Here is a 24,992-nt window from a genome sequence, read left to right as displayed (position 1 = left end):
ATTGCTCCCATCTTGGGAATCAATAATGTGAAGCCTCATTTCATCTCATGGGCAGCTCTGCTGGGGACGTGATCCTCTGTAGCCACACAGGGCTACAAAACTCTGTTTCTTGGCATGCTGGTCTCTGTCTCAGCAAAGCAGCGCCTACACAGCCATCAGACCACCAAAACAAAATGAGACATTTACCTCCTCCTGATTTCAGCCTGATTTGTACTAAAAGTCTTTTGCAAACTGTTCCTAGCTTTGCTCTCAGAAACTGCTCGCAAGCTGTTGACAGCTGAGGCTTAAAAGCTCCACTGATTAGAGATGGCCTGGGCTGAGCTGGAAAACCTGACGCTTAAAAAAGCCAGCAAGCATCTAGCATCTCATGTTGTTAGATGTTTTCCCATAGCACTTAATGAGCTGGCACAGTGCTGGCTGTCGGTTGGAGCTCCTCATCTTGCTGAGATTGCCTCACGAGTTGCTCTGAGCACAGACAGCTCCTCTGCCATCCATCCTGCTGCAGATAGCCCTGCTTGAGAGCAGCAGAGGCTGCTATTATGTGAGTAAGGAAAAAATGGCTCTGTGCTCCTGACACCAGGAGAACTCATTGCCCTGCAGTAAACAAAGTGATGATAATGCTTGCAGCCCTAATGGCTGCAGCCACTGTAATGTCATTGCTGGTAGCTGCCCTTTCCCTGCCAACAGGATAGTTAGCCCCCAGACAAGAAACAAATGACTGAGGTGCTCCTTCTGACAGCCACTGAGCTTCTCATTAGAAGGTTCAGCATCTCCAGGGAGGGTTTTTAAGCAACTTGGTGTTGAACAGCATGCTGCTAAGTGAGTTCCTGTGGCACCTCTTCCTTGAGGGAAGCTTCTCCTTTAAATGCTTCCAAATCCCCAGCAAATTATGGCTTCCATTCTCAGTGCTTAGCTGTACTGTTTGGAGCTCAGTAGTCTGCCTGTATTTATAAATAGCCACTTTGTTTATCAATTATTTTAAGTATTTTCAGGAAAGGGAAGGAAAAAAATTGGGAATATTCCAATTGCCTGTCTGCCCTCATTAGCCAACTCATTATTTCATTGTAATTCAATTGTTTTTTGTAGTCAGTTCAAGATACGACAGCAGCAGCAGCAGCAGCAATAGCTTCTGAAGTTCCTCTTTCTTTTCTTTTTGCTTCTTTCTCCAGGGCTATTCATCCCTGCCTCTGTATCACCCCTCCCTCCTAGCTAAGGCATACATCGTAGGTTCTTTACTGCTGTGCATTGAATCAGAGTTAAAAATACTTGCCTTCCCACCCTTTTTGTTTTGTTTTTAAACCCATTTCAGCTGGCATGTTTCATGGTGGGTACACGGTAGAAGCTCAATGAGATTTATCTTGTTTTATTCAAGTTAATAAAATCTGCAAACACGGCGTGACCTATTACTCAAACTAGGATACTTTAAAATCCACATCTATGAATGCTCAAGACAGCATCAAAGCAAATGCTTTGAACTACATACCAGTTTCTGATGCTCTTTACTACAGCAGTGGAGGCAGAAATGTAGATCCCAGGTGTACAAGCATTCTGTTATAGGTAGGGATGCGACATGAGGCCCTGTGAGCGGTGAAGGCATCCCCAAGAGATAGCAGCTCAAGGAAGAGAACTCTAAACTCTATACGTGCATCTTACCATCCTACCTGATTCTCACTGACAGATACAATAACAGAAACTGTGCTGAAAAAAGCCAACGTGACCCTGCTACTACATTCAGTCAGGTAATAATGCAGTCATGAAGGAAGAGAGTATTTTAATATAGATTCAGCGTCAAGTTTGTCAGTGCTATTTCCTCAGCCAGCATATGTTGAACTGTGTGGTTTTCAAATTGTATCTTAGCTTAATTGTAAAACTAAAATGATTAATACTCCTGCTCTTTGACCCAGAGGTGGATTTCAAAGCTCAAAGAGTTCTCCTTACTGGGGAGAGAGCTGTTCATTTCTCCTCATCCTGACATGTCTACCCTCACTTATAACTTGCCAAAGGAACGACATGGAGCTGTGCGCCTTCTGCAACAAGGATGGAACCTGACAATTTCCTTATTTCCATTTATTTTCAATAGTTCTCCACTTTTTCAATGAAACAGTATCCAGCTCCCCTCCTTTGCACCAAAGTCTCCATGTTCAGGTCCATGGCACTTTAGTTATCCTTTGGCAAGTTTCAGTGTCCTCCCTGTGCATTCCTGATCCCACCACACCTGCAAGATGCTGACAGTGAACCTACAACAGCTGACATGCAGCCGTGAAGTGTCAATAAAAGCAGGTGGAGCAGCAGGGCCAGGGAGTTAGCTCCAGCATGGGAAAATCAGCTCTGGCTTCACCAAGACTAAATTCCTGCCAGGAGCATCGGTTAATCTTGATGATCATCGCAGCCTTTCTCAGAGAAGCTGGGATGTTTTGGGAATGACACAAGAGGAAATATCGCCTGACCTCATTAATGTGTCTTGGAGTGGAATAACAGGCAATTGGGTTGCTGAACAAGGCTTTTTGATTTGCCAAGTTGTGACTTGCCTTAACTCCCATAAACACTCCTGATCCCAGGAGGTGGGAGAGAAAAGGAGGAGGAAAAGAGGCGGCCTCCGTGCTTCTGCAACCAACATGGAAGCCATGGGCTGTTCCTATCAATGTTCATGTCTTGTGTTATATGTCTGCATTGTTTCTTCTGCGACAAAGCTCTCCTTGGTGCTTCACAGTTTCTTAAGGGAAGTGCTGGACCTTGATAGTGTATTGCCATTGTTTTTGACACGGTATTTCCTGGAAGAGTTAATATCCAGTTGGAAACAGCTTATCTTGCAAAGGAACAAGAGGGGCATGTGTCCTTGACTGTAGGAATCAGCGCCGTTCAGCTCTTTGCACCCAGCCCTGCTTTGGCAGCAGTGAAGGACATTATTCTTCATGTTCCAAAATCACTGAAGTTGCCTTCGTTTGCAGATTTTCCTTCCTGCTCAGTGACAAGAAGACCTGCAGAAGAAAAACTGGCTCCAAGGCAGCATCCTGTGCCTTTGAAGCAGGAAGACTTGCTTTTGCCCATCTGTCACTGGAGACTTTTTGAATGACCTTGGCTTGTGCGGGGGGGGGGGGGAGGGGGGGTGACAGCCATTGAGACCCAGCTGCCTGCTTTGTTACAGCAATGCCTTTTCCAGATTTACTGCAGGGAAAGTGAAGAAATCCAGCACGGTTTCCTTCCTGGAGGGTATATAACTACAGTGAAACCCCCAGCAGTGGGATGGCTGCTGGTTTCCCTATGCTTGGACTGAATCCATTTAATATGTCCCCAGTTCTCTTTTCAGACCTGCAAACACGAATCGTCCCCAACAGGAGCCTGTAATTTGCAGCATGTCCAGCAGTGCTGTACAGCAACAGGATTATCCTGCGGGAATAGCTGAACTTGTCTGACCTAATTTCAAATCCCCTCAGATAATATAAATTGAAAGTTCATCTCAGCTTCATGCGTTTCTCTGTGCAGTGAGAAAACTAAGTAAAGAGAAAGCACAGAATGCAGGGGAAAGTGTTACTCAGCCCATGAAGCAAAGCAGATAAAAGTGATCTTGAAAGTAGGAGCCAAGAGAAACAAAATATACTTTCTAATAAAACCATGATTATCTGTGCTTTGTAAAGAATGTGTATGGGCTCTCAGAAGGAAAAGGAAAGGTCATTTTATCCCTGTATCATCATCAGTCTTCAAATTAGAGTATGCTCTTATTGTAGATGAATGGTCCACCATAGAAACCATGTAATAAAATAACGTGAAAGATAAGTAGATTTGTAAACCTCCTCAAAAAGTATTTTGAGCAGTTCATAAAGCCCAACGTTCCCAAATCCTACTAGGATTTGGGAAGGCCACATCAGTTGAAACCAGGCTATTGCTGCAGAAAGCTTTCTCCTTTCTTTTATATTTTAATCAATGTTCCTGACACTATTCCTCAGCAGCATTCACATTTCTGGCTGCTTCCATATGGGGTCCTGGCATGGAGCAGCCTTGGCTGCATACCTGCTCTCAGGTCACAGCTGACACGTGCACAGCTTTCCATCTGTACTGGGTTTTGCAGGTGGAAACTGAGCAATGTCAAATGATTTGCTAAAGCTACACAGCTGGTCAGGGACAGAGCTAGATATCAAATCCAAGGCTTTTGAGGTCCAGTTAAATGCTTTTTGATCCTAAATGCAGGTGTCCAAAGAAGCAAAAGCAATACCGAGATTTCCTACAGGCAAGAGTCCCAGTGTAAAATTTTCTTTTACATTTGAATTCAGCAAAAGCAGTTTGGATCAGTGAAAGTGAGAGATACTTTGAATAAAAGCTGAGGTTTGGGAGATATTGCTGAGTGGAATGAACTGGCCTAAATGGAAGCGCTAGCTTTGACAGACAGAATTTGTATGTTGGCCAAGAGTAAAATCAAGTCCTGTCTTCTTCCAGCACCTGAAGGGGGCCTACAGGAGACGGAGAGGGACTTTTTATAAGGGCAGGTAGTGACAGGATGAGGACAAGTGATTTTAAACTGGAAGAGAGTAGATTTAGGCTAGATATTGGAAGGAAATTCTTTACTGTGAACGTGGGAAGACAGTGGGACAGGCTGCCCAGTGAGGCTGTGGATGTTCTCTCCCTGGAATCATTCAGGGACAGGCTGTATGGATATTTGAGCAACCTGGTCTACTGGGAGGTGTCCCTGCCTATAGCATGGGGTTGAAACCAGATGATCTTAAAGGTCTCTTTGATTCTATGGTTCTATCATTCCTCCAGAGCCCAGGTAAGAGCAGAACAGTTTCAGGGCCTTTGCTGCTCTCCAGCTTCTGTGTATGGCTGGCAAAGAGCCCTGCAGTTGAAGAAACTAATTTCTAACCATTTTTACTTCTGGAATTTTCACCCTTTTGGGCCACTCGCCCTTGAGCTTAAGATGTGCTTATGAAGTGGCCTTTTTCTTGATATTGGATTTCACTGTCTGCTGTCATCTTCATAAGAGATCATAGGAAGGAGCCTAATTATTACAAGCACTTATTCCCTGCGGATCTCTCAGCACCGGGTCAAGATGGTGCTGCCTCACTTGACATTTCTGATTTTTTATCTTCTGAATTGCTAAGAGAGCACATCAGCTTCCTGATTTATGATGGGCTGGGCAAATTCTATCACCTCTTCTTATCTAACTGGGGGGCAGCCCATCTGGCCTTTGAGGACAGGCTCAGAATTGGAGGCAGGAGGAATGTGAAATCCCACCAAAATCTTCCATTGGATGGTTTTCTACTGCTTATTTGACTTGCACAGTTTCTTGGGCCAGCCCCTGAAATCTGCCTCAGATAGATGAGTTCTTTCCAGGGGGACATTAATGTTTTTAAAGAAGAGCCCATGGTGCTCTGCGGAAGGCTTAGTCTCAACACTGTGGTGTGTGTAAAAGTTGTGTGTGTAAAAGTACAACTATTAAAGAAATGATAATGTTATTACTTCTGGGTATATCACAACTTAGGAGAGAGCAGCCAGTGTGGTCTCTTGGGGAGGACCAACCCTGCAGCACACAGTGGCATCTGGGACCACGTGGTGACAAGGCCAAGCACAGGCTAATGAGCCCATTAGCTTTTGGTGGTTCCCTGGATCTTCTCCTTATAGGATGAGAGCTGCAAAGAAGAAACCTGCTCATTCTGTTCAAAGATAGCCATTAAATTCCCATTTAAGAACTTTTTCTGGGGGTAATTCAGCATTATCTGTAAATGTGGAATACAGACTTTGTGAATATTTTACAATTTCTATCAGCCATTTATATTTTTGGAAACAGAGGCCATAAAAAATTTAAGCCATTTTGCTTCAGTTCTGCCACCAAAGAGATCTTTTTCTCTAAGTTATATTTCATTAAAGCCTTGTACACCCGATGAAAGGAACTGGGGTGAAGATAAAACAGATCTACCTGTCTCTAGTGCTTTGCCAAAATACGGGTGTACCTGAGTGTATAGAGTTTCATTAGGAAAACAGAAAATTCTCTTCTCTAGATTTCCTCTCAGTGCTGTTTGCCTTAAATGTGACCCTTTTCACTCACTTTGTTTCCCTAGCACTTATTCTTTTCCTTCATAAAAGCACACCTTCCAATTTAAAGTCAGACATTTGCACACAATTATATATCAAACCCTACTTTTTCTAATGCTCATGTGTCCCTGCACCATACACTGTCACTGCCCTGGGCACATTTCAGCACAAGGACAACAAGGAGGATGCTTCTGTGCCTGACAGAGCAACAGGAATGAAAAGGGCAGGTGGTAAGGACGGGGTACGTGGTGCAGCAGGTACTCCTTGAGCTGAATACAGACTGTGGGCCACCTCCCATTTGCTTTATGGGTAGCCCACGGTGATCCAGTGGCCAAATATAATCCCACAGCCTGGTGCTGGGCTGCTCCTGCTGCTCCAGGCCTGGAGATGCAAACCAGGGGACCTCAGCCGCTCTTCACACCCCTTGCACTCCAGACCCTTCATCATCCTGGACATTATCATGTCTTTCTCCTGCTCTGAGCACAGGGATGACCCATTGTCATCGGTGTTTGGGCCAGCTGTGGTGGATAAGGTGCTCTGAAAAGTTGAAGCAGAACTAAGAACTAAGGCTGAGCTTATGCTGGCACAGGGAGCAAGCTCACTTTGAGCACACAGCTCACTGCAATACCCTCAACAGCTGAAGCTTCATCTAAATGTTATCGGATATAATAAACTCACTGTGTGAGTTCGCAGGCAGAAGATTCTCGTGTTTGCTCCCAACTTTTGGGCAAACCAGCCAGAATCTTTAGCATCATGCAGGTCCTATTCAAAAAGTATTACTCACACTTTAAAATAATTTATGAGGGAGTTGGAAAGCACGTTGCTGACATTTTTTCAGCTGGTGATCTGCTAGAAAGGATGTTATTCCGTTTATTTCCCTCCAGAGATACTCTACTGTAAGTAGCATTTGGCTGCTCAGAGGTTTGGGGTTGCTGATGTCAAGTGCTCACAGTCATCCCAAATAGTAGGTGCCATGAATTCAGCATGGACCTGGCCTCACTAGCTGCACCTCATCCTGATTGATAGATTGGCATCCTCCCAACATTCACCCCTCCTTTTCTTACCAGCGTTTTGTTTCCTGACTATTTAGAGTGTGGCGGGACGCAGTGAGACTGGAAAACCTGATTTCTAAGAAGGAGGAGGAAAAAGTGACCAAAGTTTTCCCCACGTTCACTAAGCACAGGTTTGAGAATGGGCTCAGCACAAAAATGCCCATGACAAGCCTGAGCAAGAGGCAACAGGACAGTTTCAGATAGGAACTCAGGGAGGTTCTGGCTGCATGGGCTGTGAATGAAATTTGGGAGCTCTTGCATTTCATGCCCTGGATGCTCAAAAACACACAGCAGTTGCATGCAAGAACCCATTAGGTCTTTTTTTCCCCTGTGATGTTATTGCTCACAGCTGTTGGAGCAGCACACATTCCAGCTTCCAAATATAGTAAATATGCATTCGCTGTATAGCTCCCACCACACTCCCATTTTTCCAGAGCTCACTTTATATCCTCCAGACCCTCATTCTTCCTGGAGCTTTATATTAATTTCTAAAACAGACTGGAAGACCTGGGAGGCCTGTGATGGAAAGTTCTTCAGCTTGGCAAATAGAAGGTGAAGGAATAGTTCAAGCACTGCTGGTTATACCTCTGAAGTGCTCTCATTCCTTTTGTTTGACATTCACAGTCAAAGGGAAAAAATTAACACAGGGACGAAGGGAAGTGAGAAAAAATCATTGCATTATAAATCTCTACTGGTTCTGCCCAATCTGGTTGGACCTTTCCTTCTTAAAACCCTTCACAGCTGATGCTGTTTTAAAGGGAATCTCATCTACAAACCACGTAATTACAGTTTCAGTTAAGACTCACCATCATCCTTCAGACCTTAACCTCATGATGCAACATACAGGTAATGCAGGCAGCACAGAGATACAGGCAGGTCACCATTTCCAGCCACACATCCCTCTGTGCTGCACAACCAGGAGCCACTCTCAGAGGCGGGGGAGCATAAAAACACCTCAAAGATCCATCCATCTGGGAATCTTTTCCATTTATGTAAATGGATACAATTAATACTATTAAAACTGCCTCTGGCAGAATAAACGTTCTGTGTGTTTTAGACAGTCTCAATTATGTATCAAAGTAAATCTCTGTAGATGTGTATGTAAATTACGCACATTGCTTCCTTCCAAAGACTTGTACTAAGTAATGCCCAGGAAAAAATTGTAAAGCTTATGATATTCCAGTAAATGAAAAGATTTGCTTAACATAGGACTTTGGATGATATAGACCTTTAACATGGTCCCACACCACATCCTTATCTCTAAATTGAACAGAAATGGATTTGAAGGGTGGATATTCAGTGGATAAAGAACTGATTGGCTGGCCACAGCTGTAGGGTTGTGGTCAGTGGTTCTATGTCCAGGTGGAGGCCAGTGACAAGTGATGTCCTCAAGAGGTCCTTCTTGGGACTGATACTCTTCAGTATCTTAATCGGTTACATGGATGATGGGATTGAATGCACCCTCAGCAAGCCTGCAGATGGCATCAAGCTGAGTAGTGCAGTTGATACGACAGAAGGATGGGATACCATCCAGAGGGACCTGGCCAGGCTTGAAAAAGTGGGCTCCCAAGAATCTAAGGAGGTTCAGCAAGGCCAAATGCTTTGTATGTTCAAAGAAAATGTCCATTTTATGGTTTTACTTTTAAAAACGGGGCTGCTGGAGATGCTGTGCCATCTCCCCCAAAGCCATCCAGGGGACCTTGGTTGAAATTCCTTGCCTTGACCTGCTATATAGAAGAAAGTATCAGATTAACCACCAGATTCTGTTCCCAACTCCCACATCTGCTCAGTGACCTTAGCAAAGGCATTTCCCCTTTTACTGCCACTATGTCCACATCTGCAAAGATAAACGATAAGGAAACATGTCATACGAATGCAGAGCACCATTGGAAGCTGAAGTATTGCAGCAATGAAGACGTTGGTGGTGTGATTCAGCACACAAAGACTGGACAGTAAATGAACATCTCTGAAGAACTGTTGCTTTTTGCAGTGCTACTTCTCTTGTCATCCAGCATTTTCTCTCCAAAGTGTTTGTGTTACTAGCAGGAAAGTTTGCAGCCCCCACGCTTCTGAGAGATGAATTTCAGTTCTATAGTAACAGCATGGAACTGAAACGCTCAAGATGCTCATATTTCATTCTCTGTGTGTGAGACCTTTAAAAATACAACCTGACAGTGATGGGAAACAGCTAATGGAGAGATATGTTCAACTCAAAGCACAAGTTTTCATAGCAGCATAAACTGGGAGGGGGGAAAGCACACAGCATGAAGCAAAGCAGCCCTATGGGAGGCTGCAGGGAGCTCGCTTGTGCAAATGCTGTTGGGGCATACATGACAGTGACAGGCAGCCAAATGCACAGGCTTTCAGAAGCAGCACCCTGCACTCCCTGTGCTGGAGAAACAGCCTTACCCAGACCCAGGCGTCACTGAAGGCACATACTCTCACTGTCTTTCCCTCCACATATGTCCTCGGTCAGATCTACTTTGACTCACAGCCCCTCATTAGAGAGGATCAGCAACGGGTGGAGTGACATTTGCCAGAAATTACCTTGTGCCTAAAGGGGACCCTGGAGGGCTGGGTTTCAGCTAATAATATCACCTCCTATTAACCTGCTTGCTGTGGGGAAGAAGTTTCAGCAGAGAAACCCACCTTGTTGTAGGGCTTTCATCTGATGGCTTCTCTGCTGCGTGCTGCAGCAGGAGACAAAAATAGGAAGGTGTGAGAGACATAATTAGCATTGCTAAGTTTTGCTGCCATCATTCAATTAGGATGAGTAACGACTGCTTAATTCATTCAAAACAACATCTCTGAGGAAGGAAACTTTAAGCCTGATTAAGAATGAAAACCAAAAGGATAAGTGGACCGTAATGCTTCTGATGCCCTCCGAGCCACCTGGATGGGATTTCAGCTAGCAGCAGAACAGCCATGTGCAACACCTGGCAATAGCTGCAGGGATAGCTTGGCTGTCTGTATGGAGCCCTGCATTGAGAGCTGGATGGCAGAGTGAAAGGCAGGCAACACGATCCATGTGTTAATCTGGCACGGGGAGACAGGGAGCCTACCCTTCTTCTTGCCCCATGCCTTCGTGCCAACCACTGCTGCTTGTACTGTGTTTGTCAAGGCAGCTGGGCTGGCTGAAGAAGCTTATAAGCAGCTACTGAGAGCTAAAGCACAGTTCTATTCCTAGTGATCTTACCTATTTTGGTAGGAGTTACAATGCTTTTGAGAATCCCACCTGTGACTATTTGGCAAGCAAAAGCTCCTCAAGTCTTATAAAATGCTTTCCTCTTCTCAGCATCAAGTGCTGCAGGAATTAATTCAGGTAAGCATCATTCTGGACAGTGCTCAGGTTGCAGGGGACAGAGGGACGGCTGGATGCCACCAGGAAAAGGCACTGAAAAATTAATTCAGTTTTGCTCTGCCTTGGACCGGAGCCACAGTCAGAAATGCTGGAGGTGTTTTAATCTAACATGAGTAACATCTTCCACTTACAAAACAAATCCAGTTTCATACTAATTGGAAAAAAAGGGGGGAAAAAAAACCTTTAAAACACCTTAGGTATTTTCTTGAATTATTTGGGGAGTGTTTTTATTTGAAAGGAGACACTCCTAAGATGTGTGAAAGAACTGAATCATCTGTATTTATTGAGTCCAGCAGTAGGACTTATGAAAACCAATGAAAAAGCCTGCCAAATATGTGTATCCTATTAGATTTTCGGTACATTGCTGGCACAATTCAGAGATGGAAAGTGGGAAGTTGCCACAGTGGGTGCATTTGACAAAGAGGACTTGCGAGATGTAAACTCAGAAAATCCATTTACTTCTGAGACATGCACCTTTGTTAGGCCATGCCATAGCAAAGGGGAGGCTCTGACTTGTACAATAACGACCATGAAATATTAAGACATACCCAAAGGAATATCAAACTGTCTCAGTAAATAGCCAGAGGATATCTAAGGAAAGACTCACAAATGTTGAGGCCTTCAGTTGAGATGAATGCTCACCACAAAAACTACACAAAGAAGCAGTCTCCAGAAAGAGATGCTGCCTTAGTGGTGGTCAGCCCTTAAATGGGATCTAGGAGAGGTGCAGTCAAGCTCCACCCCTTTTGGGAACACAGCTGAATTACCTTCACCTGTGCTCCCACAGCTGACCTGTCACTTGCCTCAGATGGTTAATCAGAGGTTCAGGCTGTGATCAACAGTTTCCCTTACAGTCAGTTTTCTTCCTTCCTGGTCTGCTTTATGCAGACCTCATATACAAAGGCAGGACAGCAACAACAAGGGGCTTTAGCTGGATTATCTGCTTTTACCCCCAGGGAGACTCCTGGAGGTTTAAGCCATTGTTTTCTTCTGCTTGGCTGGGGCCATAGCTAAATCCCCACATCCCATGCAGGCAGTAAATAATAAACTATTGAATTTTAGAGCAGTAATTTAGTAGTGGCTTGGGACTTTCCCTGGTCTTTAGAGGAGGAGGATGGAGTGTGCAGTGAGTGCTGTCGAAATAATGTCCCAAACAGGTATTTTCCTCAGGAAGTACATAATGCCAGTTAGACCGTCATGAGACAGGTTAGTTTTACCCTACTGATGATGTGTCGTTGCGCTAGTAATTCTTCAGCATTTAGCCATAAGCAGTTGCAAGAGCTGAGTTTCTTCCATTGTGTGCTCCATAGGGCATCATTCACCGCTGCTCCTATGCTGTTTGCTTCCTTTACCTACGTTTCAGTTTGCCCCCTGACTTTCATATGGCTCTAGGGCAGCTACTTACCGGCTATTGTTGTGCTGGGTTTTCTAACTCGCTGATGATATGGATGCTGACAAGTTCCAATTGCAGAAGCCATTTGCTGCTGGATGACATGCAAGTGTATGGATACATTTTGTTAGTATCATTTATTATCTCTTAAAATATCAGTTTATCTCTGTGTCTGTAGGTGTATCTATATATAGTTCTCTGCATTTATCTGCCTGCTTGGAACCTTTATCAGCCTCCTCTTAAAAGCAGCTCCTGACCTCCCACCCACATCTTCTTCCTTCTCCCTTCTCCCCTCCATCCACAGGGTCTGCCTGCCCTCCCCCCAGAGTGGCCAGCACTGCTCCCCAGGCACTACATGGCCAACAACAGGAGGAGGGCAGAGGGCAGCCCAGCTCCTGCAGCTAGAACTTGGTGAGCTGGAAATGCAGAATGCCCTCCCTGGCATCGTGTAACTAGAGCCAGCTGAGCACTGGGATAGAGCAGGAGCACTTGATAGAGCAGATCTAGGTAAATATCCTCAGCTATGCACTGGGAAGGCGGGCATAGCTCAGCAGGGTGTTGAGGCATGCCCAGGGGCTATAATTAGTGGGTCACTCAGTGCCCTGGGCCGATGGACCAAAGCAGCTGTGAGGTTTTATTTCAGACAAGTTCTGTTCCCCAGACTGGGTCTCCCAGGGGCCGGATGGCTTTGGGGTGCATACAGAGGTGGCTTCTGGTTTGGTTCCCTTTGCTCATCTAAGTGAGAGGATTTCAGTTAGATCTGAGACACCATAGAGAAATAAAGAGGGGCAAATTCATCACATGACTCATTTTCCAGGACTCAGCAGCATTGCTCAAAGTGTCAATACTACCCTTTGTGCTTTTCTTAGTCGGGTTGTGAAATATATAGAGCAACAAATAGCTGTTTTGACTGGAAATAGATTTCACCAGGGAAACGTTCACCAGTTTTAGCACCAGTATGACCCAGGACAACAGCAGCAGCAGTGTTGGCCGCAGAGCAAAGTGATGGCTGAGCAAATTCTTTTAGTGGTTTACATAGCTGAAGCCCCAGATGGCCACCACCATCCCTGAGCTATTAATAAGGACCGTTTCGGAACAAATGATTGTTTTTGCAAGCAAACAATGCTATTTATTAGCATCATAATCATTAATCGCCAGCTGCAAGGTGTTTCAAATCCCTCTTGCATTGTGTTGTGGTGCAGTTGTGTTCTGACCAAGAGAGGCAACAGTGCAAGGCAGGGTCACAAGCTGCCCCTCTGCACAGTCTTACCACTGGGAAAAGTCTTAAGGCACCTGTCTGCCTGCTTGGCTCTGCACCAGAACAACCTGCAGCAGCAATTAATTTTTCACTGCTCATGATAAGAGTTAATGCTGTTCAATTATCCAGGTTAGCCCCCTCAGGCATTGCTGCTTTTCTTCTCGGTGCATGTTGCAAATGGGGTTTGATAGCTCTGAGTGGCAGAGTCGGTCCCAGCTGAGCTGGGCTTCAGCCTACTTGTTGCTTTTTATAGGTTGAGCTCTGGCAAAGTGATGTATTTTGCTTGCTGAATAAAACCATAATAAAAAGGAAAAAGGAAAAAGCGGGGAGCAGCACCAGACAGATAGAGCACCCTGAGAGGGATCCCTGTTTCACATCCACTCTGATTTTGCTCCTTTACATAACAGGGTAACAGCAGGGTTGTTTATATGCTAGTGTTATCACTGACTCCTATTCTCAATGAAATGGTCTTTTGGCCTCTTAGCCCTTGCCAGTATTAGGAGCTATCAGAAACAATAGGACAAAGACTAATTGTCAGCCCAGTTTTTCCCCCCACCACGGATCCACATTGGGTGTAATGCGCAAAGGGCAGAACCCAGCTCTCACTGGGATGACAGCCACCATTTCCAGCCCCATCCCAGGCACAGGGCGATGCTGCCCCAGGCACCCCTTTCCAAAATCCAGTTACAGGGAAAAGCAGAGCAACCACATGGTGTGAGGGGCTGCCTGACTGCTGGTGCTGCAGCATCTGGGAAGCCTTTTGTGGGTTTGGGGAGAAGCCAAAAGCAGCCTTATAATGGAAGTTCAGCCACAGCCTTCAGCACAGCTCAGCAGCTCTGGTCCTATAATAAAACCTGAAGCGCACGTGAGTCTACAAAACAGCACCGTGAGTTCTCTATTCCTGTCTGCAGTATTTTTAGTGGACAGGCTCATTTTTAGACGTTGTGTTGTTCTTCTATTCTGATACAAAAAAGTTGTCAAAGCACAGACACTGCTGGCAATGCAAGGAGCAGTTGGTCAATGCCGACAGACACCCCTGGCATTTCAAAACGATAAATGCTCAGCAATCAGATTCCTGGCGCTCTGCGAGTTGCAAAAATGTGAAGCTGTCACCTATGACAAACATTTCTTCATTGAATCCATCACGGGACCGAAGTGAGGAAACTCAAACAGGAGGGAAAATGTCAGAGTTTGTTGTGCAGGCAGCTGAAGGGAAAGGAAAAAGGAATCCTAAGCCTTGAGCAAATGTTTGTTTTGCATCGTGGCAAAAAAGAAACCCATTTGTTTCCTAAACACAGAGAGATTACAGTGCGATCTGTGCTTTTGTTTAAAAATACTTTTCCCACTGTCTGGGCTGCAGTGTAAACAGGATGCGCTGACATTTTGGCCCCGCTGAGCCATTTGCTAGGCAGGCACGCGCTCATGATTGTAAATCTCACCCTTTACTCCAGAATAGATCCCACTGTCCATATGGAGCTGGTGATGTCTGCTCTCAGCTTGCTGCGTGAGGGGAATTTTGGTGACAGAAGCTCGATGGCTGCAGCTGGTGAGGCTGAGGGCAGCAGCCAGACTAGAGCTGGGGACATAAGGGCATCCAGCCGGAGCTCACATACAGGTGCCTCCTCACACCACTGGGCTAAATCCCTCTGGCCACCCCTGCTGGGCATGGAGCCTGTCTGATCCTCAGCTGACTCATCCCAAACATGTCAAGAAGAGACCAAAGCATTCAGCTTTGGCCGCTGTTCAGTACGAACTTCCAGGACCGCGAGAGAATGTCTCGTTTGCTTAATTTTTCTCCATTAAGAGATACGTGACAGCAATCTTGCAAACCTCTTGGGCACAAGCACCGTCTTTGCCAGCAACAGGCAGCAGCTGAGACACTAGTGGCTTCCCAGAATAAAGTAATTTAAGCAGTGAAATGCTGCCGATTCTGGACCCAATCTGCTGCTGCTGTACTACGTTCATCTCTCGAAAGCTGCCCCCATTTAATCTTCTCAGAAGACACGTGTGCAATCTACGAGAAGCCCCTGCTATTGTATTACCAATTTTCCACATGCTGCTGGTGACAAGGACACCTCCCGTAAGCAACACTGCCTCCGTGTCTGTCAGGAAGAGCTCACCATTTCCCTACAACGTGCCTCTTCCCTGCAAATGCTGCTGCCACAGGTCCACAGTAATTAAACACATTTTGCTCCTCTGTTTCCTGAGCCCTGGCCCAACACAGCAGGTGAAGACATGCTTGACTTTAGGATGCCTGTGATCACACTGAAACCATGGGGATCTCAGCTTCCTGTCAGGGCCTCAAGTCCAGAATGGCGGCCTCTCTAAAGATGGGGGTTCTTGGCTTACAGAGGTCCCAAAGAAGATTCCTTAGGAAAAAAAGCTCCTTGACATCAAACACAACCTTATGTGTTATGTCTGTGACTTGGGTCAACAAACACACTCTAAAGCTTCTCCACTCCAGGATCTGATTCAGGCTTGAATTACATTCAGATCAACAGAACCCAAATCTGTTCCTGCATCCCAAAGGGATGATGTGAACAGCAAAAGGTCCCAGTGGGTGCAGACACAGCAAATTGAATGAGTCATTGTCCCACAAGCCTGTGTTCCTGCTGGGATCCTTAAAATTGATGAACAAGTTAATTGTCTCCAATGATGGTGTCCAATCAAGCTAAAATGGTGTAAAATAGGGTTCAGGGATGCTTATTTCACTCCACTGTCATCTCTTCAGCAAACAAAATTCCCAGAAAGCCAGCTGGGGCTTTATGGAAAAGCCATTTGCCAATGATAAGTACCTGGGCTGTGGGAAAATATTTATTAGCAGATAACAACTATGAAGGCTAAGGATGAAAGTAATTGCCCAGAAAATGGATTCACGTAACGTAATAAAGTTACTTGTTTCAACTCAGCGAGCATAAACTGTCTTTTGAATGAACTATCATCTCATGTTTTGTGAACTTCCTCCTGGTTAATGAATGACCAAACATGCTTGTTTTTCAATATGTGGCTAACAACTATAAACACTACGGTCTCTTGAAGCAAATCACGGTGTTTCAACCCAAAAATCAATGGGAAATGTAAAGCCACTGCTCATTTTCTTGCAAATAGCTGGAAATCTTTTATAAAACACATCTATCATTAAGATATTCCTGGTGCCTCCTCCCCAAAGAGCTGCACTGTGCTCCAGCATCCAGTGCTGCAGTTGCATGAACAGATCTTTTGTTTTCTGCAGCTCAATTCGGTGTGCAAAGATGGTCTGTAATGTAAACATACATTTGCTAAAACACAGGAAGTGCTGAAAAGTGAACAGGGATAAAAGCTGTAGAGCTTCCTAATCGCTTCAGAGCTCACCTAGATACAGATGTCCCAGCATCAAAGGAAAGAGAAGTATCTGCTCCTGCAAGTCCTGGTGAAGGACTGGAGGCTCTGGACACCAATGGAAGCTCATCATCACCTGAAAGTTTCCAGCCCTCCTGCTGACAGAGGAGTGCTCAACAACGTGCCCTAATCCCCTGAGGGAGGAAAGTAAGATCCAAGCCTTTCTTGTACTCTCAGATTAGGATGGTTCTAAACCATGTGATTTCTGGTAAAGGATGGGCTGCCTCACGACTTTCAACACCAGCAATTGGCAAAGCAGCAAAGGCAAAGAAGTTGGCATCCAAGCCTGCGAAATGAGTGCCTTTTCCCTTTCCCCCTCCCACTCTTTCCCTGCACCAGATGTCAGCTGGGATGCATTGCAATGCTGCCATCCTCCCAACGCCCTGCAGGGAGGCCCTTGCCAGCTTCCCCCCAGCTGAGCCATCCATGCTGAGGAGACATCTGTGCTCCCAGCCCTCCGTCCTCCTCCTCACCCCTTTTCCTCTTGCCTGCTTGTTTTGTGCTGCAGGGGTGCCGCAGAGAGCAGGCAGATGAGGAGTCCATTAAAAAAGGCTACATGAAAAATCAAGGCAGGGAGAAATAGCTCCAGAGGAGCTATACCAACAGGGAAGTATTTATCATTTCTGATTAAGTAAAACATGCCTTCCAGTCAGCTTCAAACTGACAGATTCCTCCTTTCTCTTCCTTGCTCTACACTTAAATCTGCTGGGTTGGTCTGCTCCCAACAGAGAAGGTTCCTTCAGAGCATCTCCATGTGAAACACACAGAAAAGTAATCAGAAGCATGAGGCTGTAAGACTTATAATTGTCAGGAAGATTTGGGCTGTACATGGAGCTCTCTGCAACCCACAACTAAGGTGTTTTTAAAGAGGTGGTATTTCTCCAGGCTGCTTCCACGAAAGTTAACAGGAGTTTCAGACCTGTCTCCAAGGTATTCTGCCCATGGGAGGGCAAAAAGAACCCTAGGGGTCAGAGAATTTATCTTATTACCTTTGCTGTATCCACCTAGCAAATGCAGCACAAGACATTAATGACCAACATGAACCAGGGAAAGGGGGAAAACATCCGTCTAAGCTCACCAAGCATGACACTGAGCAGGAGTCATGTTTAGGAGGAGCATCTCTCCATCAGTTATGGATGTGCTGGAAGAGGTAATACAGCTTCACACTTAGGGTTGCTTTTTCCCATGAGCTCAAGGGCTTTGCAAGGGGTCAAAACAGAGAGCACAGCTATGTGAGGAATACATTTCAATGTCAGCAAAGAAACTCAGACAATCCCGTTAATTAAAAGCATCGGTGCACTGACCCGCTATCCTGCTCACGTGACAGGCAACAGCTGTTCTTGCTTTAGAACAGCAGCCAGCATTGGGCCCCATCATGCAGAACACAGCACAGAGAGCCAGGAGACAAGAACTACTAACCCTTCATCACCAGCCCTCCTGCGTGCTTCGCCATCTGTGAAATGTGCCCACTAGTGGCACACAGAGGCCTGGAATCAGGTGGCACAGCAGAGAGAGAGAAACTTGGGCTTGCCTTGGCTGGAAGTAAGAGGCCTAACTCTGTTTCATCCGACCAGGGTGTCTGCAGCACACACTGCTGTAGCTGGCAGTAGGTGAGCTTATGCACATGTCTCAGATCGGTTCAAGCAGCACAAGAAAACAACTCATCAGTAGTCAGTTAATGCTCTGATGGCAGAAACAACAGCTTGAGGCTGGTCGGGGTGATGGGTCTGATGACTTTAATGTGATCAACACATTTCTCAAAATGGAATAGAGTAGGCACTCCCCCCTGAGCGAGGCTGGCCTTGTTGTGAGGGTTGCCCCAGGAGTCAGGGGAGATATCAGGTTCATTGACTCACTGAGCAAATGGGGCTGAGCTGAGCCCACCTCACATCACCTGCGGTCAGCCAATGCCCTGATGGAGAGGTGAGCAGAAAGGCCAATGCTCACCCTGCAGCTCTTCTCCACTATTCCCAGCAGACTCAGACAAGCAACTCTTCCACTCTTTACACTCTGCAGGGAAAGCAGAGGCGTGCGGTCAGCAGCCCCACGGGTCTCGGCCTGGTGAGGCAATGTTTGGCTGCGTTGGCCGCTTGGATGGGTGGTCATTGACCTCAGCGTGGGGTTTGAAGCCTCACATCCTAATGTGGGTGGATCTCACACAATGATCCCAAACAACTCAGAATAGAGAGAATCACAGAGTCAGTAAGGTAGGAAAGACCACTAAGGTCAATAACCATCAGCACATCCACACCATGTCCACTGTCCAGGGACAGTGACTCAGCCACCTCTATGAGCAGCCTGTTCCAATGCCTCACTGCTCTTTCTGAGCATGAATTTCTCATGGTATGAAGACATGACGATGTCTGTGCAGTCTGCCCAGAAAAGAGACAAGGAGCACAGGTAACAGTGCTGGTGCAGATGGATTCCACACCCTGAGAACCACCTACCCTTTGACATTCATTTAAGCAACCATCCCCAAGGCTGTTTTCTGAGCAACTATTTTCAGTCCCTCTCTCACCCTTACTCTTCACAGCTGGCTACATGGGTTTCATGGAAAGCCATAAAGCATCTCACCACACAGCTTCCCTCATGTGAAACTTTGCTTGTCAGGCTACACGGAATGAAAAGGGATGTTTTTACCCTCCTTGCCTACATTTGAAAGGAATTACCTGCCATCCCTGCTCTAAGGTGCTGGAAGTCTCTTCTGAGGTCACCAGTGTAACAGCACACTGGGCAAAACGGCATCAGACACAAAATGACCACCTCCAGGTCCCTGTACAACCACAGTCCACGGCCAGCAAACCCAGCCTGCTGCCCCACATGGGCAGGAGGGGCTGACAGTCTAGGGTTATTTATGGCTGGTTGGAGAATCTGAGCTCTCCCCTAGGTCTGATTCAAGGACAGCTGTTGTTGGCCATGCTAAGCCCTATAGGGTAAGAGTGTGTAGCTGGAGGACTGAAGCACCTCACAGCACAAAGCACGTGCATGCTGCTCATGTTGACCGAGGGCAATCAACAGGAACGGATGGGACATAGAAGTTCCCATAAACACCACTGGCGGCTGCTATAATTAACCAGGAAGGGTGCTGCTTCCTAATTTACAGTTCCTGTGATTTTCTGCTTGCCCGGCTTGCTGGGATGGAGCTTCCCACAGCAGCTGCTCCCTGAGGACAGAGAGCCAATGATGTGCAGTGTGTGGATGAGCACTCGTTAGGTTATTTGGCTTCTCCCACCCATACAAGTTAAGACACTGCAGGTCAGCGCCGCCGAAGCACCCTACATCAAAGCCTACCTTCCAACCCCTGTCTTCTGAGCAAGAGATTCGCCTCTTGTCCAGTTTGAGTTATGATCATTAACACCCAAACTGGGAACCCCCTCTGGAGCCATTCTGAGGTTCCCAAGACACCCATACCCTGCAGGATTTCAGCAGCAGCCTGGACAGTTCTTTAATCTTTTATCTATTATCTTGAGGACTCAGCCAGACACAGAGCTGGCCAAAACCCAGTGAGGAAGAGATGGGGAGCAAGGCCTCTAGCAGCACCCAGTACCCCAAACCAGGCCTCCCCAGCCCTATACCACCATCCTTCCCTGTGGGACTCTAGAGAAAAAGGAAACCATCCCTTGGGGCATGGTTTGGACCACAGGACCAATCCCTTCCATACAGCCCCTATAGCTTGCTGAGCTGCAGGGACAGCCAACACGGGGAAGCAGCAGTGACAGCCTGCCCCATCCCCCAGCCCCTGAATTAGGTCAGTGGAGCTGTAACATCTGGCGGCATGGCTGCCTTCCTGCTGGAATTAGGCACAAACACCACCCTGATGCTTTTACGTAAAGATGCCATCATGGGGCTGGCAGATGCCGATGGGCTGAACATCTGCACTACCACTCCCTTGAGGCCCAAGCAGATCATACCTCAGCTCTTGCAGCCATCCTCTCTGTGCACCGAGCAGGCTCAGGGCCCCTGGTGCTGCCCAGCATCCAGCCCTTCTCATTTGTTTCCTCTATTTTGCCTTCCTAACAAATGCATAAACACCTCCAGGTGGTCCCTTTGGGACACTTCGCACTGCTCACACCACTGGGGAGTGGGGGAAACTGACGTCACCAATAGGAAGCAGCAGGTGTTGCACTTGAGCTTTCTGTTGTTACAGAACATTCAATTTCTACATCAATGGGAGCGTTTATTCATGCCCTCCTCCGTGCAGCTGTATTTCCACAGCTCCACATGGGGACTGTCCTTAGGAAAAGGCCATAAGAACTGTGGAGAGGAAAACCCCTCGGTGAACACGGGTAGAATCTCATACACTGGAGGATGTTGCCACCTGCTGTTTAAACGCAGGACAGGCTTGGATAGTTTGTGGTAACTTCTGGGTTTGAGTAGTTCTGCAGCTGGAGGAGCAGCTGGGTGGCTGCAGGAGTGAAGCACCACACGTCCCACGCACTCACATTGACTTTCTGTAAGTCAGATCTTACCACAGCTTCTCCTCCACCTGTGGGACCCTCCCTTCCTCCCCACCGTTACCTCCCTGCGATCAGAGCTGCAGCATCACCTGCAAAGCACACCCTGAGAGCCTCTGTTCTGCTGCTCCTGGAACAGGGTGAAGGTCTTGGGCCAGGCCTGTGGGTCCAACAGCGCATCTGAGCCAGAAGTGTTTATTCTCATTGGTGTTATTTTTGAAGAGCTATAAAAAGTGCTTAAATACAGCAGGAGCAGGCGGTGAACTGCCGCCCTGATTTGCAATTCAAAGAATTAGGTCAGGGAACTGAGGATTAGAGCGTACACACGTACGCATGTTGGGCAGGATTTCAAACAAACACATAAACAAACTGGGCCTGTGTTTGCTGGCAGGTGGCTCGGCCCAAGGCAGAACCAGCTTGCTCTTTGCATCCCATTGGCTTCAGTAGAGGCTACCGCGAGCTGACTGAGGAGGGAATGGAGAAGCCAAGGGAATAACATGTTTTAAATAACACAAAACCACAAGTTTTTTATCTTGATTTACACAGCCTGGCTATCTTAGTGCACACAGAAAGATGATCACCTCCATTAGGAAATTACCCCGGCAGCACAAAACACGTTGTGGCTGCCTCAAACCTCTCTGCATGACAGCACTGAGGTGATACATTACAGAGAGATAAGAGGGCTCGGGTTGCACTCCCTGCCACGAGAAGGGGGTAAGATTTCTATTCTATTTGCCGATGTCTGCCTGCAATTTCTTACCGTACTGCCTGAAACAAAACATGATGGGGACAGGTGTCGCTTCGAAGTCATGAGGTGGGTACAGGCAGTGGGCGAGGAATCCCACTGCCATCCTCTGAAGACTATTTCTACTGTTCTTATTAGAATATAGTTCACATTTCAAAAGAACATTTGGGCCTAGCTGGAAGCCACACAACCTGCCAAGAGCACTGGCTGCATATTGCCTTGGAGAAACAACCACGTGTTCACGGGAAGATGGGTGGGAGAAACCACAGCACAGTGCAGTATTTCACAAGTGCTTATTCCTGAAAGTGCGTGAGCAGCTCCTTTCAGAAGTGGCAATGCAGCAGGCCTTCGTGATGGCTGGCCAACAAACCCCCAGCAGCCACTTGGCAGGACAGAACACAGGGTGAAGCATTATCGGATTGTGGAGGAGGGAGTAATTGCCTTTATGGAATCTTAAACATCAGGTTAGGAAAACTGAGATGCTGGCCATGGAGAAATATAAGCTGTATCAAGAGAAGCTTGAACGCACTAAGGATACTCTGGCAGGAAACTTGAGATTCGCATGCAAAAGCTGGCCCTTGAGGGAAAGGCTGTCCTTAACATCCAGGGACTAGCAAAACTCCACAATACAGCGCAAACTAGGAAGATGAGCCCTTAAAACACCAGCTGGCTCCATAGGTTCAGCTATACTTTCTGCTTATTTCCCAAGCATAAGGTGATAATCTCCCACCCCATTCCTGGTTTCCACGTTGTATTTATTTGCACTGGTTTGTAGCTAAACCAGACTGAGGCGTGTACTGAGTCAACAGGACAAAAACAATGCTCTTGTCAAACAACTAAGGACTTCTTTATGCTTAATCAGGATATTAGGATTGCCTCACCCCCCTAGGATGCCAAATAGAGAGGTGGTGTTGGTGTTGCCTAAGCAGCATGAGCATGTGTCACTGCTCAGGTGATGTAAGGTCATAACCTGAACCCCAGAGGCACAACACAGCCTCTGATTGACTACAAAGGGCACCACCTGGTCAGTGACCACCACATGGAAAACCGCTGTGAACCTGAAACCTCTCAACACCGCCTACATCTGAACTTAACAGCAGTGCTTCATGCTGGAGGCAGGAATGTTAGCAACTGAATGCTCAGGATAATGAAGGGGGTGGGGTAGGGGGGTGAGTAAGGTGGGGACAAAGAGAACAAGTGTGATTAAAATGGTTTGCTGGTAAGTTAAACCTCTGTTTCAGAGCAACAGAGAATGCTAAAGCAGAACCATTTCCACAGAAACTACATCCAGTGTTTCAACCAGTTCTCAAAGCCGTTCAGAACAGCAACTTCTTTTCCAGGCCATAGCTTTTACCTGTTCTCTACACTGATTTCTTGAATTCCACTGGAGCCCAAGGGGGTGGTGGGGCAGGCGCAGGAGCTGTGCATTCTCTATGATATAGCAGAAGATGAGGGATTTTGCAATTCTGTTTATTTGAAAGCAAAAACTATGTCCATTCAGTGGTAATCAGTCTTCTCTCTGAAAAGAGAGGGGCAATGTATTTTAAATAAATTACAAAGAGTCTCTCACACAGAGCTCTGAAAAGCTCTTCAGTGCAAAGCAAAGTGAATAAATGTCATTTCCGATAAGAGTAACTCATGTTTAAGGAAGTATGGTAGCAGGAATAATACAAGCAGCCCTTCAGAAGTCCCTGAAGAGGCTGCACGTGTGGTATAGCAGCCTTGCCAAATGCACACAGAAGCTGCTAGGAGGCATAGCAGAGATGCTGCAGAGGGGAGGACCCAGTGGATCCCGCAGGGCAGATCAGACGCAGCAGGAGTACACAGACAGCTGCTGCCCTCTCCTGGACAAGAGGGATTCTTCTTTTGCCAACACAACACAGCTGGCACCCTGCAGCTGACTGAAAAGAGATGCACGGACAGCTCAATCTGACTGAAACGATGCACAGACAGCTCAACCACGCACAAGCAATTCCTGTGCCTTAAAGTGATTCCTCAGACAAACCAAAGACAGTTGGCAATCAAGTCCACATGGAAGAAAAGTCAAAACACTTCCCAGGCAATTACTTGGCTACACAACTGGTTTAAAACTGCTGACACAGCACCGTGTAACATCACAACATTGTTTATTATGTGACTTTTTACAATACAAACAAAAATACAGAAATGCAGTATATGAATACAGCTAAATGCGAATCGGTGATTTCTTTTTCTTGAGGCCATATTCCCATTTCTAGTAAAATAAAGAAAGACTGCACACAGGTAGAAACAGGTTGGTAGTTAACTCCACAATTTTGCCTAGAAATGACCTATAAATGCGTTTTCCTGCTACTTACCATAAAATGTAAAAAGGGAGTTAAAGGAAAGATTTACTCACTGGTTCCTACCATATGAAAGAAGCTATATTCTATTTAGGAGGGCCAATATATGGAAAAATATCTAAATTAAATGTTATTACAAAAATGAAGCAGTAATGAGATCCTTCTGGCTAAAGAAGTTACTAAATGAGGATAGCATATATTTAAAGAATCCAAAACATAAAAGGGTTGTTATAAAAAGCTTAGGTGCACTGTAAGCCTACAACTTCTGTTTTTCCATGTGTACTTTTAAACAATGGAAGTGTCAAAAATAGGGTCAACTGTGTTAGACTAAATTACATTATTGTATATGCTGCACTGAATGGAATTCTCATATTACAATGATAGGGAAGCATCATTTGCATCATTATTATGGCAATTTATCCTTGCTAAAAACCGTCTGGAGTCCTTGCATTTGAGTCTCCTGTAAACCGTCAAACCACCAGAACATGATTGTACAACAGTAAAATGTTTCCTTTTGCATTAAAATAGCGTCTGTTTAAAAAAAAAAACAAAGAAAAACAGAAAAAAAAAAAAAAAACAGAAAAAAAGGTACTTAGAGCTGTTACTTTTCCAAGTACACAACACCCCAGACTATTCAAGGCATCTCATTCTCCATCAAAATGAACAAAAATTTGTCATGCTGTTAAATCCATTACTATGGATACGACTGGTGCAAAATTAGTCAAACGGATCCAACAAACACTGATGTCCAGGCTGGCATATTGGCAACTAATACGTAACTGGTGGTCAAAGTGATGCATTTAAAATATCTTCCCTTTCTTCTTATTCTTTTCCAAGGTTCTACAACAATATTAAAAATAAAAGTTAAATACTGAATACAAGTTGTGTGTCTTTTCTATATACAGATCATGCATTCCATCAAGTCTTGCAGGTTGTGAAGTATGGTATGAAAATGTATGTAGAAGTACAGAGAATATAGAAGAGTAAACATCCATCATGGTATTCCCCC

At 45.9% G+C, this 24,992-nt stretch overlaps 1 protein-coding gene across 1 annotated transcript in view; it reads right to left on the bottom strand.

The window, feature by feature from the left end:
• Positions 1-23,771: 23,771 nt before the first annotated feature.
• Positions 23,772-24,992, bottom strand: part of SEPTIN7 (septin 7) — a 49,273-nt gene continuing 48,052 nt past the window's right edge. The window contains exon 13 of the mRNA XM_085537690.1: positions 23,772-24,823. Within this exon, the coding sequence (XP_085393816.1) occupies positions 24,784-24,823 (40 nt within the window). The 3' untranslated portion in view covers positions 23,772-24,783. The remainder of the gene's footprint in view (positions 24,824-24,992) is intronic.

This window comes from Coturnix japonica, chromosome 2 (genome assembly GCF_054131305.1).
Source record: "Coturnix japonica strain WE chromosome 2, WE-NBRP24, whole genome shotgun sequence".
NCBI classification, from domain to species: Eukaryota; Metazoa; Chordata; class Aves; order Galliformes; family Phasianidae; genus Coturnix; species Coturnix japonica.
The sequence above is the reverse complement of the archived record's forward strand: the minus strand, read 5'-3'. Positions and strand labels throughout refer to the sequence as shown.